The 14,039-nt window shown below is 39.4% G+C and overlaps 1 protein-coding gene across 4 annotated transcripts in view; it reads left to right on the forward strand.

The window, feature by feature from the left end:
• The window catches only part of PTK2 (protein tyrosine kinase 2), a 136,182-nt gene that overhangs the window by 14,847 nt on the left and 107,296 nt on the right, over positions 1-14,039 (forward strand). For all 4 annotated transcript variants that reach the window (XM_008568410.1, XM_008568421.1, XM_008568436.1 and 1 more), the window contains exons 4-5: positions 6,747-6,777; positions 10,699-10,751. In XM_008568410.1, coding sequence (XP_008566632.1) covers positions 6,747-6,777; positions 10,699-10,751 — 84 coding nt within the window. The remainder of the gene's footprint in view (positions 1-6,746; positions 6,778-10,698; positions 10,752-14,039) is intronic.

Raw genomic sequence — 14,039 nt, forward strand, 5'->3', positions numbered from 1 at the left:
AGAGAGAGAGAGAGAGTGTGTGTGTGTGTGTGTGTGTGTGTGTGTGTGTGTGTGTGTGTGTGTGTGTGTGTGTGTGTGTGTGTGTGTAACAGAGGAGTCATTGGACCCTTTGTTTAAAAGGTGGTGATGATGATGTGCTCACGAAACAGTAGTTGAAGCCATAAGCCAAAAGTCCACGAAGTAAACATAAGTCTGTATGATTCTAGGACATGGCTAACATAGCAAAAGTGTTTTTCCCATGATGCTCATACTTTTCTGAAGAATAGCTTGATATTTTGTAGTTCTGGCGCAGTTCTATTGGTAAAAAAATTCTTTTATTATTTGTTTAATTCTGAAAAGATACTATCAAAGGCCATAAAATTATACATCAGAAGCTCTTCGAAGACAATATTTCTGTTCTGTATTATTTTTATTGAGAAATAATCTCTTTACCTGTGGTCCCTTTTAAGGTAATCTTTTTCCTCTTGTCTGCTTTGAGTTTTTTCTCTTTTTTTAATGTTCAGAGTTTTACTATCATGTACCTTGATGTGATTTTTTTTTTAATTTGAATGTCAATTGATAAGGAAAAATTTAATGCAAACTTTAACATACTGAATTAAAAAAAAAAAAAAACTGTTAAAAATGAATTAGAAAAATCTAAACAGAAATTTGGTGAAGGACATGAGCAGATAAGTCACACACCCCAAAGAAACAAACAAGGGGCCATGGGCCTTACCCCATCCCCACTGCACAACCAGGCCAGCAACAGAGCCAGCTCAATGCTTGGGGGTCACTTTGTGCTTTAAACAGGGGTATTTACCTTACAAATGTTATTTAAATGTCTTGGGAAGATTTCTTCACAGAAAGATAGTACTTTGTGAAAAATGTTAAATTTAACAGGTTGCCTATCTCCCTTTTAGTAAATAATTTCCTAAATTTTATCCTAATTTACCAAAATGTCTTTTATCAATATGTTAAATACTCATTAAAAAATAACTTTCAGACATTAAGAATTAAATGAGCCATTTCACACTTAAAGCTTCAACATCTTCCTGTGTTGATTTCACTATTAATTAGCATTTTTTTGCTCCTCTAGAGAGAAACATTTTGATATCAAAATGTGAAATGAGATGCTTTAGGCTCTTCATTCTTGTGAAAAGAGCATATCATTAAAAGCTAGGTAGAGCGTTGGTTGTTACTGACTTTATATTGTCTTTATAGAATGAATTATTAAGCTTGATAATTTACTTATTCTGAATCATAGCATATTTATGTATTATATGACTTTTATCATAGGTATCTAAGGTGAAGATATATTGCCTAGTTGAAGTCAAACCCGTTTAATGGATTGTAGTCAGAAATACATGTGGACAAGGCACATGAAGGTTTTTAAATTGAGATTTTAAAAAATTTTCAGATAAATGTAAAACATGTTTCTACAACTCTAATATATTATTTTCCTGGTAACATACTTTAAATACATCATACAAGCGTACTTCAAAAATTTCATGGAAAAATTCATGCTGTCTTTTAATTCTACTTTTTCATAAACTTTGAAGTATCCTCATATGTGTACCTCACCCGTCTTCTCTAGACTATAAACTATTTAATGATGGGCAACATATACATGTGTATATGTGTAATAGAGCATAACAGTAATAAATGATCAATAAGTTCCGTGTGTGTGCTCTGGATCTATTAGTTCTTTGATCTACCACTGTTACTTGGATTTATAAAGTGCTCTTAAAGGTGATGTTTACTGGGGGGGAAACATAGTAAGAGTCATAAGCCAAACAAATGTCCTAGACCAAGTTGCACCAGAGTTGGTGCATGACCTCAGCCCTTATTGTAGAGTATTACCTAACCTATCCCTTACCTGCAAGGAAGTTCAGAATCAATTTTGCAATTTTAGTAAAATTCTTCAGTAAAATTCTCCTCGGAGGAAAGTATTACACAATTTAATATAGACTTTTAGCCTCCTTCTCTTGGCAGGATAGGGCTCTTTCTTGAGTAGGTTTTGTATGTATATAGAATGATAGTAAATACTGAACATTGTGGGGGAGGCATGAACATTTTCAGGTGTGACATAAAACCCAGAAGATATAAGAGTAAAATTGGTAGATTTTATTACATAATTAAAACACTTCTTTTAGCAAAAGATAAACATTTTTAAAGCTATGACACAGGGTAAAATTTATGACATATGCATAAGGAATTAGAACCTCTTATTTTTCAAGTGTTCTTTTAGCTTATTAAGTAAAATACAGTCCAGTAGAAAAAATGAGCACCTCATAGAAGAATGGACATATGAATGTTCAATAAACATATGAACACAAACAGTGACAGATCATTTTATATTTATTAGATTGGTTAAAAAAACTGATAGCAACCATTCTTGGCAAGGCTGCTGGAAAATGCAGTCTCATGCTGGATGTTCACTATTACATTGTTTATAGTAGCAAAAAAATTAGAACCAGAATAAAAATTAATAAATAAATGAGGGAGCATGCATACTTGATACAATACTATGTTAAAAACGATGAAATAATTCTATTTTTGTGTTAAGACCTGCATGAAAATGTGTGTATATGAAAAAAGTTCATGGAGACATTTCTATTATCTTTTCATTCTATTTCTTCATGAACTTTTTGAAGTACCCTCATATATCCAAATATGTAGTTGTTTATAAGCATTTAAAAAGTCTGTAAAGTTAATTGACAAACTGAGGACAATGTGAATCCTTCTAAAGAAAATGGAACTATTTGAAGCAGGGGAGGGAGCCTTCATTCAGCTTTATCACTTTTCTCCATGTTATATACCTTTATGATTTAGTTTTGTTGCAATGAGTCTGTATTAATTGTATAATTAAGAACCAATAGCAAAAACCCTTTATTCAAAAATTAAAATTAAAAGTCTTAGTTCTTAAAATCAAACAAAATGAAAATGTAGGGTAATGCAAAGATACCTCCTTATTCTTTTTTTTTTTTTTCCCACGAGAGGGTCTTCTCATAAGGACCAGAAAACCTGCTAGACAAATTCAAAAGGAGCTGTAACACTCATCCTTATTCTTAAAAGAATTTGTTCAGAGGAATAACACACCGTGTGAATGATATGAGAAGCCACATGTTATTCATTTAACAAAGTGATAAATTAAAAGAACGTTAAAAATTAACTCCCCAAATTGGGCATTTTAGTTAGTGAATACTTATTTTTCTTGTCATGCTGCTTCTGATGATGTCTATGCCATTTTTCTCAATATTCTGTTACTTTCTTACTTTATTAAAATTGACTCTCTTAAAACCTTCAGTTGTTTATCTCCTTATTTACAGCCTCCTTTCTTACCCATACCCAGCTACTTAGGAAGTCTATATTAACCAAAAATTTAATAATTGATTTTTTTTCTCTCAGAGGAAGTAGAAATTTCAACAAAGAGTACAAACAGACATCACACTAATGTGTCATTCAGTAGGCCATATTATTAACTGACAGTGTTGGGTGTGAGTAACGTGGTGGTGGTGGTGGTACTGTTCAGTTATTCTAAATGTATTCTTCATGGTGTGACGTGGTTATTTTGCTTGAAATTGGGATGTCCAGAGGGTCAACAAGTGATGAAATTTGGATTGAGTTCTATGATATATTGGGTATTGTGCAGTGGTTTGTATATATGCTGTGTTGTTTAAGCCTCACAACTATCTGCAAATTAGGTAGTTTTATCTATTTCATAGGTGAATAAAGAGTTTTTCAGGGCCGGCCCGGTGGCGCACTGCGCTAGTACGCCGCTTGGGAAGCGCGGCGGCGCTCCCGCCGAGGGTTCAGATCCCACATACAGACCGGTTCCCGCTCACTGGCTGAGCGAGGCGCGGGGGCAACGCCGAGGGTTGCGCAAAAAACAATACAAAAGATCAATGAATCAAAAAGTTGGTTTTTTGAAAAGATAAATAAAGGGGCACTGCGCTAGTACGCCGCTTGGGAAGCGCGGCGGCGCTCCCGCCGAGGGTTCAGATCCCACATACAGACCGGTTCCCGCTCACTGGCTGAGCGAGGCGCGGGGGCAACGCCGAGGGTTGCGATCCCGTTGCCGGTCCCGGTCCGGTACGGGGGCGACACTGAGGGTTGCGATCCGTTGCCGGACACGGAAAAAGACAAAAAAAAAAAAAAAGAGTTTTTCAGAAAGTAATTTGCTTGGAGTCCCAGGCTAATTTATTTCTTCGTTTACCTACCAGTGCTCTGAGCGCCACCTGAGTGGTAAGTGCTCTGCTAGGTGTTAAGGTATCTTTGGGCAAGTTAAGTCTTACCTTAATGTTGGGTAGGTTAAGTGTCTGCACAGAAGTATGATATGTGGCAAGTGCTCTGTTGATGTAGCAGAAACACAGAAGAGGACCAGCCATAGCAACTGGAGCATTCCAGGAAGGGTTCCCTACGTAAAATAGTGCTTGAATTGAGCTTTTAAAGATCGAGAAATAATGTTCCCGCCAGAAGGAAGAACACCTTTCAAGGCATGCACGGCGTGTTCAGAGAGTGCAATAGTATAGGATCAGTGAACAGTAGAAAGTGAGACTGGAGAGGTGGCCTGTCAAGTTGGCCAGGCCAGATGCCTTGTGCATTCAACATGTGATTGTTGAACACCTACCATTTTCCAGGCACAATTGTAGGGTAGGGAGTATAGCAGTGAACAAAACAGTCAAGACCCTGCATGCATGAAAATTTCACATAGGTGTGGACAGACATGTAATAAACAGAATAAATAAATGAATATATTACTCAAGTAAGTAGTGTATCAGATGATGATCAGCTCTACTGAGAAAAATAAAACAATAAGGGATACAATTTTAGATAAGGTGGTCAGGGAAGGTCTGCTTGAGAGTTTCATTTGAAGGGGTGGAACAAAGAACCTACAAGGTTATCTAGCTGAGCCTTGTTATGTCCTGGCGTGGCTGGTGGGGAGCATGCCAGGAACAGAAGGGATCCTGTTGACTAGACCGCCTGGAGGGGCAGATGGTTGGTCAGGCTGTAAAGGCATTGTAAGGGCTATGGCTTTTACTCTGAGTGATCTGGGAAGCCATTGGAGGGTTCGAAGAGAGGACTAAGGTGATCTAGTTTATGTTCTAGAATAAGCACTCTGGCTGCTGTGCTGAGTATAGACCCTGGTGGGTCGGCCTGGGTACAGATAAAGCAGAGGGACCAATCAGGAGGCTGTTATCAGGATGGAGACAAGTGATGTTGGCCCACGGGGTGCTGGTAAAGGTGATGACAAGTGAGAGAGCTTTGGGTACAGTATGAAGGTAAAGCCCTGCATTTGCTGCACTGGAGGCGGACTGGGGAACAGAGGGGCCTTACGAGGACTCCCGGTTCCACCTGAACAACAGAAGTGTACAGGACTCAGTTCTGAGCACCAGCAAGTCCTGCAAGCCTTAAAGACATTCAGAGGGAGGTGTGAGGTGGGCACAGAAATCCAGGTCAGAGGAGAGGTCCAGGCTAGAGACAGGTGTTCGGAGGCTATCAAGTGTGCATGATATTTGGAGCTGTAAGGCTGAACGAGGTTACTGAGGAAGTGAGTGAGGTGAAGAGTTACGAGGTGTGAGCACTGAGTTCTCTAATGTTTATCAGGCATGGGAGACAAGGGGGAACTAACAAAGAAAATTAAGAAGAGGTGTCCTGTGAAGGCAAAAAAAGACCAAGAGTATAAAGCCTTGAGGCCCAGGGAGGGATGTTTCCGGGAGAACAGAGTGATTAGCTGAGTTCAATGCCAACTGTGAGTGAACTATTGGATTTAGCCAGGTGGGGGTCATTGGAGAGCTTGACAATAATAGTTTCATTGGTATAGGGGGTGTGGGGGTCCAATTGGAATGAATTTGAGGGCAAATGCAAGGAGAGGAGCTGTGGAGAGCAAGTATGACTGCAGTAGGGGTGTTACCAAGGAGCTGCTAGGAGTGGGGCAGAGCAGCAAGTGGTAGATAGGCACCCACTCATCCTCCCCCACTCCCTCCGCACTGACTTGCCAAAGACAGGAGCCAGGGCAGTGTTGTGTGTCCATACAAATGAAGCAGTACCGTGTAGTTAAGCTGAGGTGTTTTAATTTCATCCTAAAGACTGTTGAGAGACACTAAAATGTTAAGCAGGGAAATGACTTGAATTTGTAACTTTGGAAGATTATTCTGGTATAGTTTACTCAAGAGATAGAGTAGAAAGAGGATCAGTTAGGGGCCTGTTAGGTTAATCCAGATTTAAAAGGTTAAACCAGGAAAGGCTCCATGCTTCCTGTTGATGGAAGGAGGGCTGGGGTGAGAAAGTGTCTCCCGTTAAACAAAGTTCTGAGCTTCACGGTGATTGGCCCAGCTTGAGAGAGTCACTGTGCCAAGTGACGAGCTGTCCTCAGTACAGCAGGGGCCACCCCCAGACACTGTCAGAAGATGGCGGCCTGGTGCACTCTGCGGCAGCCCTGTGTGCAGGCTCCTAAAGTCACCACTCCGGGGCCTGGGCCTTCCTGGGACCTTGGCTTCACTAGCATATCAATTCCTCTGGCAGCTGTACAAACCTGTGGGTTTTCCTTGCCTTTCTCTGTGCTTCCTGCACAGGTTTTGGTATCGTTTCTAGTGAGCTGAATGTCAATTTTTGGTCCTTTGGCAAGTAATGTTGACATTGATCATAAATCCTTTGAAGGGTTGATGCTAAAATACCAGAATAGGATTCATCTTTCCTGATTTCTGTGCATAATCTTTTCAAAAGGAGTAAAAGGAACCTCATGTCTCTTTTTTTTTCCCCCCCAGAAGGTGAGCGGGCTTTGCCATCAATACCAAAGTAAGTGCTGCTTTGTGTATGTTCTTATTTAGTTTTGTAAGAAACTTTAAGGAAATCACTATACTTTTTCATCTGTTTTCCTGAAAAATTAAGTTTCTATTATATGATTAGGGAACCAGAAAATAAGTATTTCTAGAAAGAAGGCAAAAGTTGTAAATCATGTTAGATATTTAGGTTTAATCAAAAACTTTTAAATTAGTTTTCCCTTTAAGTTCAATAGGGAAGGTAAATAGTCATAATGATAGCAATGTAAAGGGCCTATCGTTAAATATTTACTTTGTTATTGCTAACATATCAGAGAACCTGAAAATAGGTACCATTCTGGCTATTTTGCAAGTAAAAGAAGTAAAGAAGTAATTTATGTTAATTTTTTTACCTGTTTATGTCACAAATTTCATAGTCAATGTGTTTATCTATAAAATTAAAGGACTCAAGTAGTAATGCCAAAAGAACTTATGCAGTTACCTCTGTATTCTCACCTAGTATGCAACAAGATGTGAAAGTTAAAATCTAGACTTTAAGATATACAGGTAAATTAACAATTATAGCTATGTGGTAAGTGCTTGCAGAGATATTTGCACAGAACTCCAGGATGCCTGAAGAAGAATAGAGAACCTGAAAGGCCATGGGGATCAAGAGGGTAAAACCTGGGCCTGGTCCTGTTCTGTCCCTCTCCCTTTCTCCATAGCCAGTTCCTCCAATTCCACTTCCTAAATATGTCAGATCCATCCACTTCACCACCTTCCCACTGTCCCTCCCCTGTTTTTGGCTATTGTCATCCTCTCTCTTGGTTACTCCAATAGACTCATGTGTCAGGGGGTCCCCCAGGTTCAGTGATTCCCTAGGAGGACTCACAGGACTCAGCATATAATCGTACACACAGCTCCGCTTTATCATCTCAACAGGATACAAAGCAGAATCAGCAAAGGGCAAGGCACGTGGCACCAAGTCCAGAGGGAACTGGGAGCACACTTCCAAGGGACCCCACCCAGGGGAGTCACACAAGACACACTTAATTCCCCAGCAGTGAGTTGTGACAACACATACAAAATGTTGCCTACCAAGCAAGCTCACACAGACTTGGTGCCCCGGATTTTTATTGGGGGCTGCTCACATGCACGCTTTCTGCCTGACATGTACCACAGTTGCAGAGTCCCAGAAAGAATGCAAGAGTTCAGCATAAGCCATATTGTTTATACAAACATTTAAGTGCAGTGAACTACCATTATTAATCAGTTAGGGGATAGTGGGAACTCTCCTAAAATTGAAGTTCCCAGACACCAGCCAAGGGCCAACCACTTAGGCAGGTCACTCTCGGGCCTGCTGTTAACTCTTTGCTGTATACGTCCTACCAAATCTTTCTCTGTCCAGTTTTGCCCATCATCCTGTCCATTCTCTACAGCTTGAGGAGATTTGCCTACTAAAAACTCTTACCTGAGTTGCTCTTGCAATGAATTCCAGTGTTCCTAACCTAGGTTGCCTAAGATAGCCAGCAAGATTGTTCCCTTGCTAATGCCTCAAGGGTTTTGCCACTCTCCATGCTCTGTTCTCAGCTGCATTATACTCTTTTTAGTTACTAGAGCAAATGTCCTTTCTTCTCCCTGCAGGCTTTTATTCATCTCCTGTGTGACCCATTTTTCCCCCTACCCCCTTTTCTTTGCCTAAGCCCTGCTTCTCTTTCAGGTCTCATCCTACCTCACTTCCTCTGGAAACATTCCATGATGCCTCATGCTAGGAGGGCATCCCTGTTGCAGTTTCCTATAACACCTTCTACTTAGTACTTATCATACTTCTAAAAATGGCCTTTTTATTGTTCACCCCTCCCCTGGACAGCCAGAGTCATGTGGTGTCGTGGACCTGACACCGGGCAGCATCTGCATGTAGTCAGTGCACGTGGCTGTGTAGATGAGGGAGGCTGGGTGAGAGTGGCATCTCCTAGCTTGTATGCTTCACAAAGTCAGCAATTGATGTCCACATCCAGCTAGGAACTGATGCTTATGTAGAGTATCTTCGGTTGTGGAAAGTTAAGGAATGATTTTGAGATTAAAACATACAGGAATCATAAACATAGATATAAAAGTGAATAGAGAAAGTAGTAGATTAGAAGTGGTAACAGACACTAGAAGAAGTGAATAAATAAAGTAAACTTTCAAAGAGTGGAATTTCCACAAATCATAGAGCAGTAGCACACTATTGCTATTGATCAGATAAGTGCTAAAACCCAAGCTATTAAGAGAAGGTTGATTGGCAACAGCATACGTAAATGTGGTGTGGTCAAGGGAAAACCCCAGTGTTTTGGCAACAGAACTAGGAAGCAAATAATGTGATCTTAATGTGTACCCTGTGACACCCAATAAATATAGTCCAAAGGTAGTTATGATAAATCATGTCTATGATGGAAGAGAAACTGATGCTTTATTAGAAAACAATTTTGGGGCCGGCCCGGTGGCGCACTGGAGAGTGCACCGCTTGAGAGCGCAGTGGCACTCCCGCCGAGGGTTTGGATCCCATGTGGAGACTGGTTCCCGCTTTGATAAATCATGTCTATGATGGAAGAGAAACTGATGCTTTATTAGAAAACAATTTTGGGGCCAGCCCGGTGGCGCACTGGAGAGTGCACCGCTTGAGAGCGCGGTGGCACTCCCGCCGAGGGTTTGGATCCCATGTGGAGACTGGTTCCCGCTTACTGGCTGAGCGCAGTGCAGGCGCAACACCAAGGGTTGCGATCCCGTTACCGGTCAGTAAAAAAGACAGAAAGGAATAAAAAAAAAAAAAAAGAAAAGAAAAGAAAACAATTTTGGTTAAATATATAAGATCTCAAATACTTGAGGAATTTAGTAAAAGGAACTCAATCTATGTCTTTATGCTATGATTATTAATTATAGAGGTACAGTTTCATACTGAGTATTTTCTAGTTTTCAAAAATGATACTTTTTTAAGTTCCCATGTTTCCTAGTATAAGTTTTATATATTAGGGAAAATATCTGTTCACTACTTCTATAGTAAATGCTTATGTATCCAGAAAAGGTTTTCTTTTATAAAAGGACCAAGGTAACATTGACACCTAAATATTATGGGGTTCCTTTTTTCTCTGTGTTTTGTGCTTTCCAAAAATTTTAAACTAAACTATGCTTGCATTTTTTAAATGTCACCGAAACATTTGGCCAGAATTTTGTTTTATATGGGTAAATATGTAAAACACTAATGTTCTTGAGCCATTTCATGAAGCAAGTAAACGAATGCATTAAGATTACCTTTTCTCTTCTTTGGCCAGAATTTTGTTTTATATGGGTAAATATGTAAAACACTAATGTTCTTGAGCCATTTCGTGAAGCAAGTAAATGAATGCATTAAGATTACCTTTTCTCTTCTGTGAATCTGTAAAAGATAATAAATAAGATTACCTTTTTTCAGTCTATGAATAATATATATTAATGTACTTCCTGATTTTTTTTTACATGCTGTAAACTTAAGAAACATCTGTCATACTACAGTATTTCAAATTATATTTTAGAGAGCAAAATTCAATTCCAGATGTGTTTTTTTTTTTTTCTCACTACTTTTGGGCAATCCTTTATAGTCTAGTGTTTAAATTAAAAAATTTTTTTAACCCATGTGCACTAAATTAAATGGTATTGCATTATTTTAAGTCACTGTCTTGAGTAACTTTGTCAGAATAGTTCAGTGTTCTTTCAGTTGTCTATTTTAACTTCTGATCTTTAAAGCAGTAAAGCAGTCTGGCTATTTTAAGTGCCTCAGATAGTAGATTTCAATTTTTTAAAAAAATCACTTGTCAAAAATTTTGTTTCCCTGGGAAATGGCATCATCCTCCTAATCCAAGGTAGCTCCCTGTGTGCTTAGACTTGGTGGCTTGGTCCTGTGGAAGCACAGCACTCACAGCTCTACTCCTGTCTGTTGCAGGTTGGCCAACAGCGAAAAGCAAGGCACACGGACACATGCAGTCTCCGTGTCAGGTAAGGGCTCCAAGTAGAAACCCTTGCAGAGCAAGCTCCAAGGGGTAAGAAAATCATAGGTACTCTTCATTTTTAGCATGAGTGCTTTATTGTAGAATGGCTTATAAAAGTAAAACATTCTGGCTCCCCAAATTTGCATGACTTTACCATCACTAAATAGTTTCAAATATGGCTCATAGATAGGTGTCTTATTTTAGATAAGACATATATGTGAAATACCAGATTACTCGCTAGGTTATATAGAATTCCAGCTTACTTTTCAGTTTTAATGTCATGTTAATCATATCTAGAATGAAAATTTTTACTTTTGAAGTTGCTGTTATAATTTATATTTGCAATTCAGCAAAATTTAACAGAATAAACTTTGTATATTTATTGTTTTTTGAAGTTAAGGAAATGTGGAACATTTTTAAATAGTTTATATCTTTTACAATTAACATAAAATGGTGTGTGAGTATTGCTTTTTAAAAAATATAGTTAAGATACTGGCATAAGCATTATCTTAACTATTTGCTGGTGTGATGAGTATGTTATACTTTCCTTGGTATGTTTTCAAAGTGTATGTGCTTTTTTGTCCCATTTAAAACTGTGGAAAATAGAAGGGGGAGTGGAGGAAAAAGCATCTTCTATGGGACCAAGTTTGATAAATTAAAACACATATACTGTATATACACATACACATACATGAGGGTACTTCAAAAAGTTCTTGGAAAGATTTGTATATTTTTTGAATGAACTTTTGAAGTACCCTCATATATCCGTGTACTCACACATATATAATCTGTTCTTAGATATATGTGTGCACACATATTACATTTCTAAAATATTAGCTTCCTGATAACTTTAGTATCTGACATAGAAGGGACTCAGTTCCCATTCATTAATTTATTTCAAGTCAGTTTTAGAGTTTTGCCTAGTTGATGACTACTTTCTTTTTTAGTATTCCAGTGTAAAAATGTAATTGCTTGTTTTTTCACTGTGCAGAAACATTCATAAGCCCTTTCTCAAGAAATGTTTGTGCTTGTATTTATATGCTTGGCTAAGATACTTAATAGTGATGAATGGTGTATGATACTCATAGTATGATGGCTTAAGAAGTCATTGATCACTTCATAACAGAGTGGAGAGAAGTTCTGAGTGCTAGAGCATGTCTTACTGGACAGCTTCAGAGTTGCCAGCATGTTCTCATATAAGCAGTTCATCATCCTTGCAAGCCAAATCCAAGGTTTTAGGGATTATCCCCAGATTTCCAGAAGTGACGCTGGGGTGCCAAGCAGCAGTCAGCATTTGCGCTTGTTCAGTCCATGATGCGTATGGAGAACCAGCAGATTCACCAGGCCCTCGGGGAGTTTGTAGTCTGTTGCAGAGAGAAAGGCCACCACATACCACAGCTATAGGAGTACAGAGGAGGGAGCAGCTGCTGGGCATCAAAGGATGTTTTGCACAATGTTCAACAGAATAGGTAAGAGTTGAGCTGGGCTTGAATAATTCATAGCCACTCTGGTCCGTCTTCTTGCCACCCTGAAAAGCAGCTTTTGGGATGTGCCCCAGGAACCGATAACCTCCCTGGAGGTGCTTGCCACCCCAGGCTGGAGAGAGAGCTGTAGTGTCCTGCTAGGTTAATGAGCACTATTCCTGGCATCTGTCTTCAGGAATAAAGTAATGAAATAAAATAGGTTCTAACAGAACCTTCAGATCTTGTTCCTTCTGTTTTACTGATCTCTTTTCATCAGTATCCTCCATTCTTCAGGTTTTAAGCCTTAGAATCATCATCAAACCTCTGGATTTTACCTCTCCCAGCCAACCCCTCCTTTATGTTCTGACTGTTTTCATCCTATTTCAGAAGCCCATTAAGAAGAAGAATAAAATTAGCTGAGAATTAATGAGCACTTTAATAGATACTGTGTTCCAGGCTCTGGTCTATTTTCGGTGTTCTTTTACATGGATTAACTCATTTAGTCCTTATGACAAACCTGTGAGATACGTTCTCTTATCGTGCAGATAAGGAGATTAATGCCTAGAGAAGTTAAGTAATTTGCCTAATATTACACAGCTGGTAAAAGGTAGAGTCATTGTTCAGACTTGGATGTCTGGCTTCAACTCCCATCTTGTGATTCTGCCTTCACTATTTCTTCCTAGTTATCCCTTAACTATGAGTTTATGCTTTAGTCCCTTCTTTATGTTAATTCTTTGATAGCTACCCCATTGACTTAAATATGCAATATTCTGGTCAGAACTTATCAGTAATAATTTACTGTCCATCAGATGAAGTTTAGGCACCTTAGCTCAACCCTCCAAGGCCTCCTGTTATGCCCACAGCCCACCTTTCCATTCCTCTCTCTTCCTTCAACCACATTGTTTTTCAGCCAAATACAGTTGGTGATTATGCTCCCCACCTCCCACCTTCATATTTCTGTAGTTCTGTTCCATCATTGCATAACACAGTCTTTCCATTCTTCACAGTTAATAAAATTTGATATATGACTATCACTTTGGTGATTTACAAATCTAGCCAAAGCAGAATGATCAGTGTCCAGTGGATATTTAATGATGTGACACTTAGTCACCCCACCCACTGCTCGCTCACTTAGGTGGCATCAGACTAACAAGTGTGGTAAATTTCTGTCTTCCACAAAGACCATAAGACACACCAAGTGAGCAGCCTGATCAGCCAGGAGCCTGTGCATTATACTTTGCCTAAAAACTGATATATATCATAAGCCGATACCTGGAAAACCAGTACTATTACTAAATCCTGAGGTTATTTCTCTACTGGCAAGCTGGAAACACAGCATCACATGGGGTGTAGTGCTGACACACCAAGGTCAAGACCCTACTGTGCCTGGATCTGCATGGAATTCTGCATGTGCTTCCCCACAGCCAGCATGTGCTGTCTACAGACTAGTGAGGTGAGGCTGCAGTCTAACTGTATGCCAGACACAATTATTTGCTTTTCTGTCATCTCTACCTCATTTAACCCTTATCAAATGCTACAAGATTGCTATTCCAGTTTTACATTTCCCATTTTACATTAATCCATTCAGCAAATATTTATTGAGTACCTGCTGTGTGCCAAGCCCTGTTCAGTTGCTGGGTTATAATAGTAAACAAAGCCAAGCCCCTCCCTTTATGGAATTTACATTCTTGTTCAGAGGTCAGACCATAGACAGTGAATTAAAATAAAGCAGGTAATCGAGGCTGGCCAGTTAGCTCAGTTGGTTAGAGTGTGGTGCTGATAACACCAAGGTCCAGGGTTCAATCCCTGTACCAGCCAGCTGCCCCCCCCCC

The sequence above is a fragment of the Galeopterus variegatus genome, unplaced genomic scaffold (genome assembly GCF_000696425.1).
Source record: "Galeopterus variegatus unplaced genomic scaffold, G_variegatus-3.0.2 Scaffold24, whole genome shotgun sequence".
NCBI lineage: Eukaryota > Metazoa > Chordata > Mammalia > Dermoptera > Cynocephalidae > Galeopterus > Galeopterus variegatus.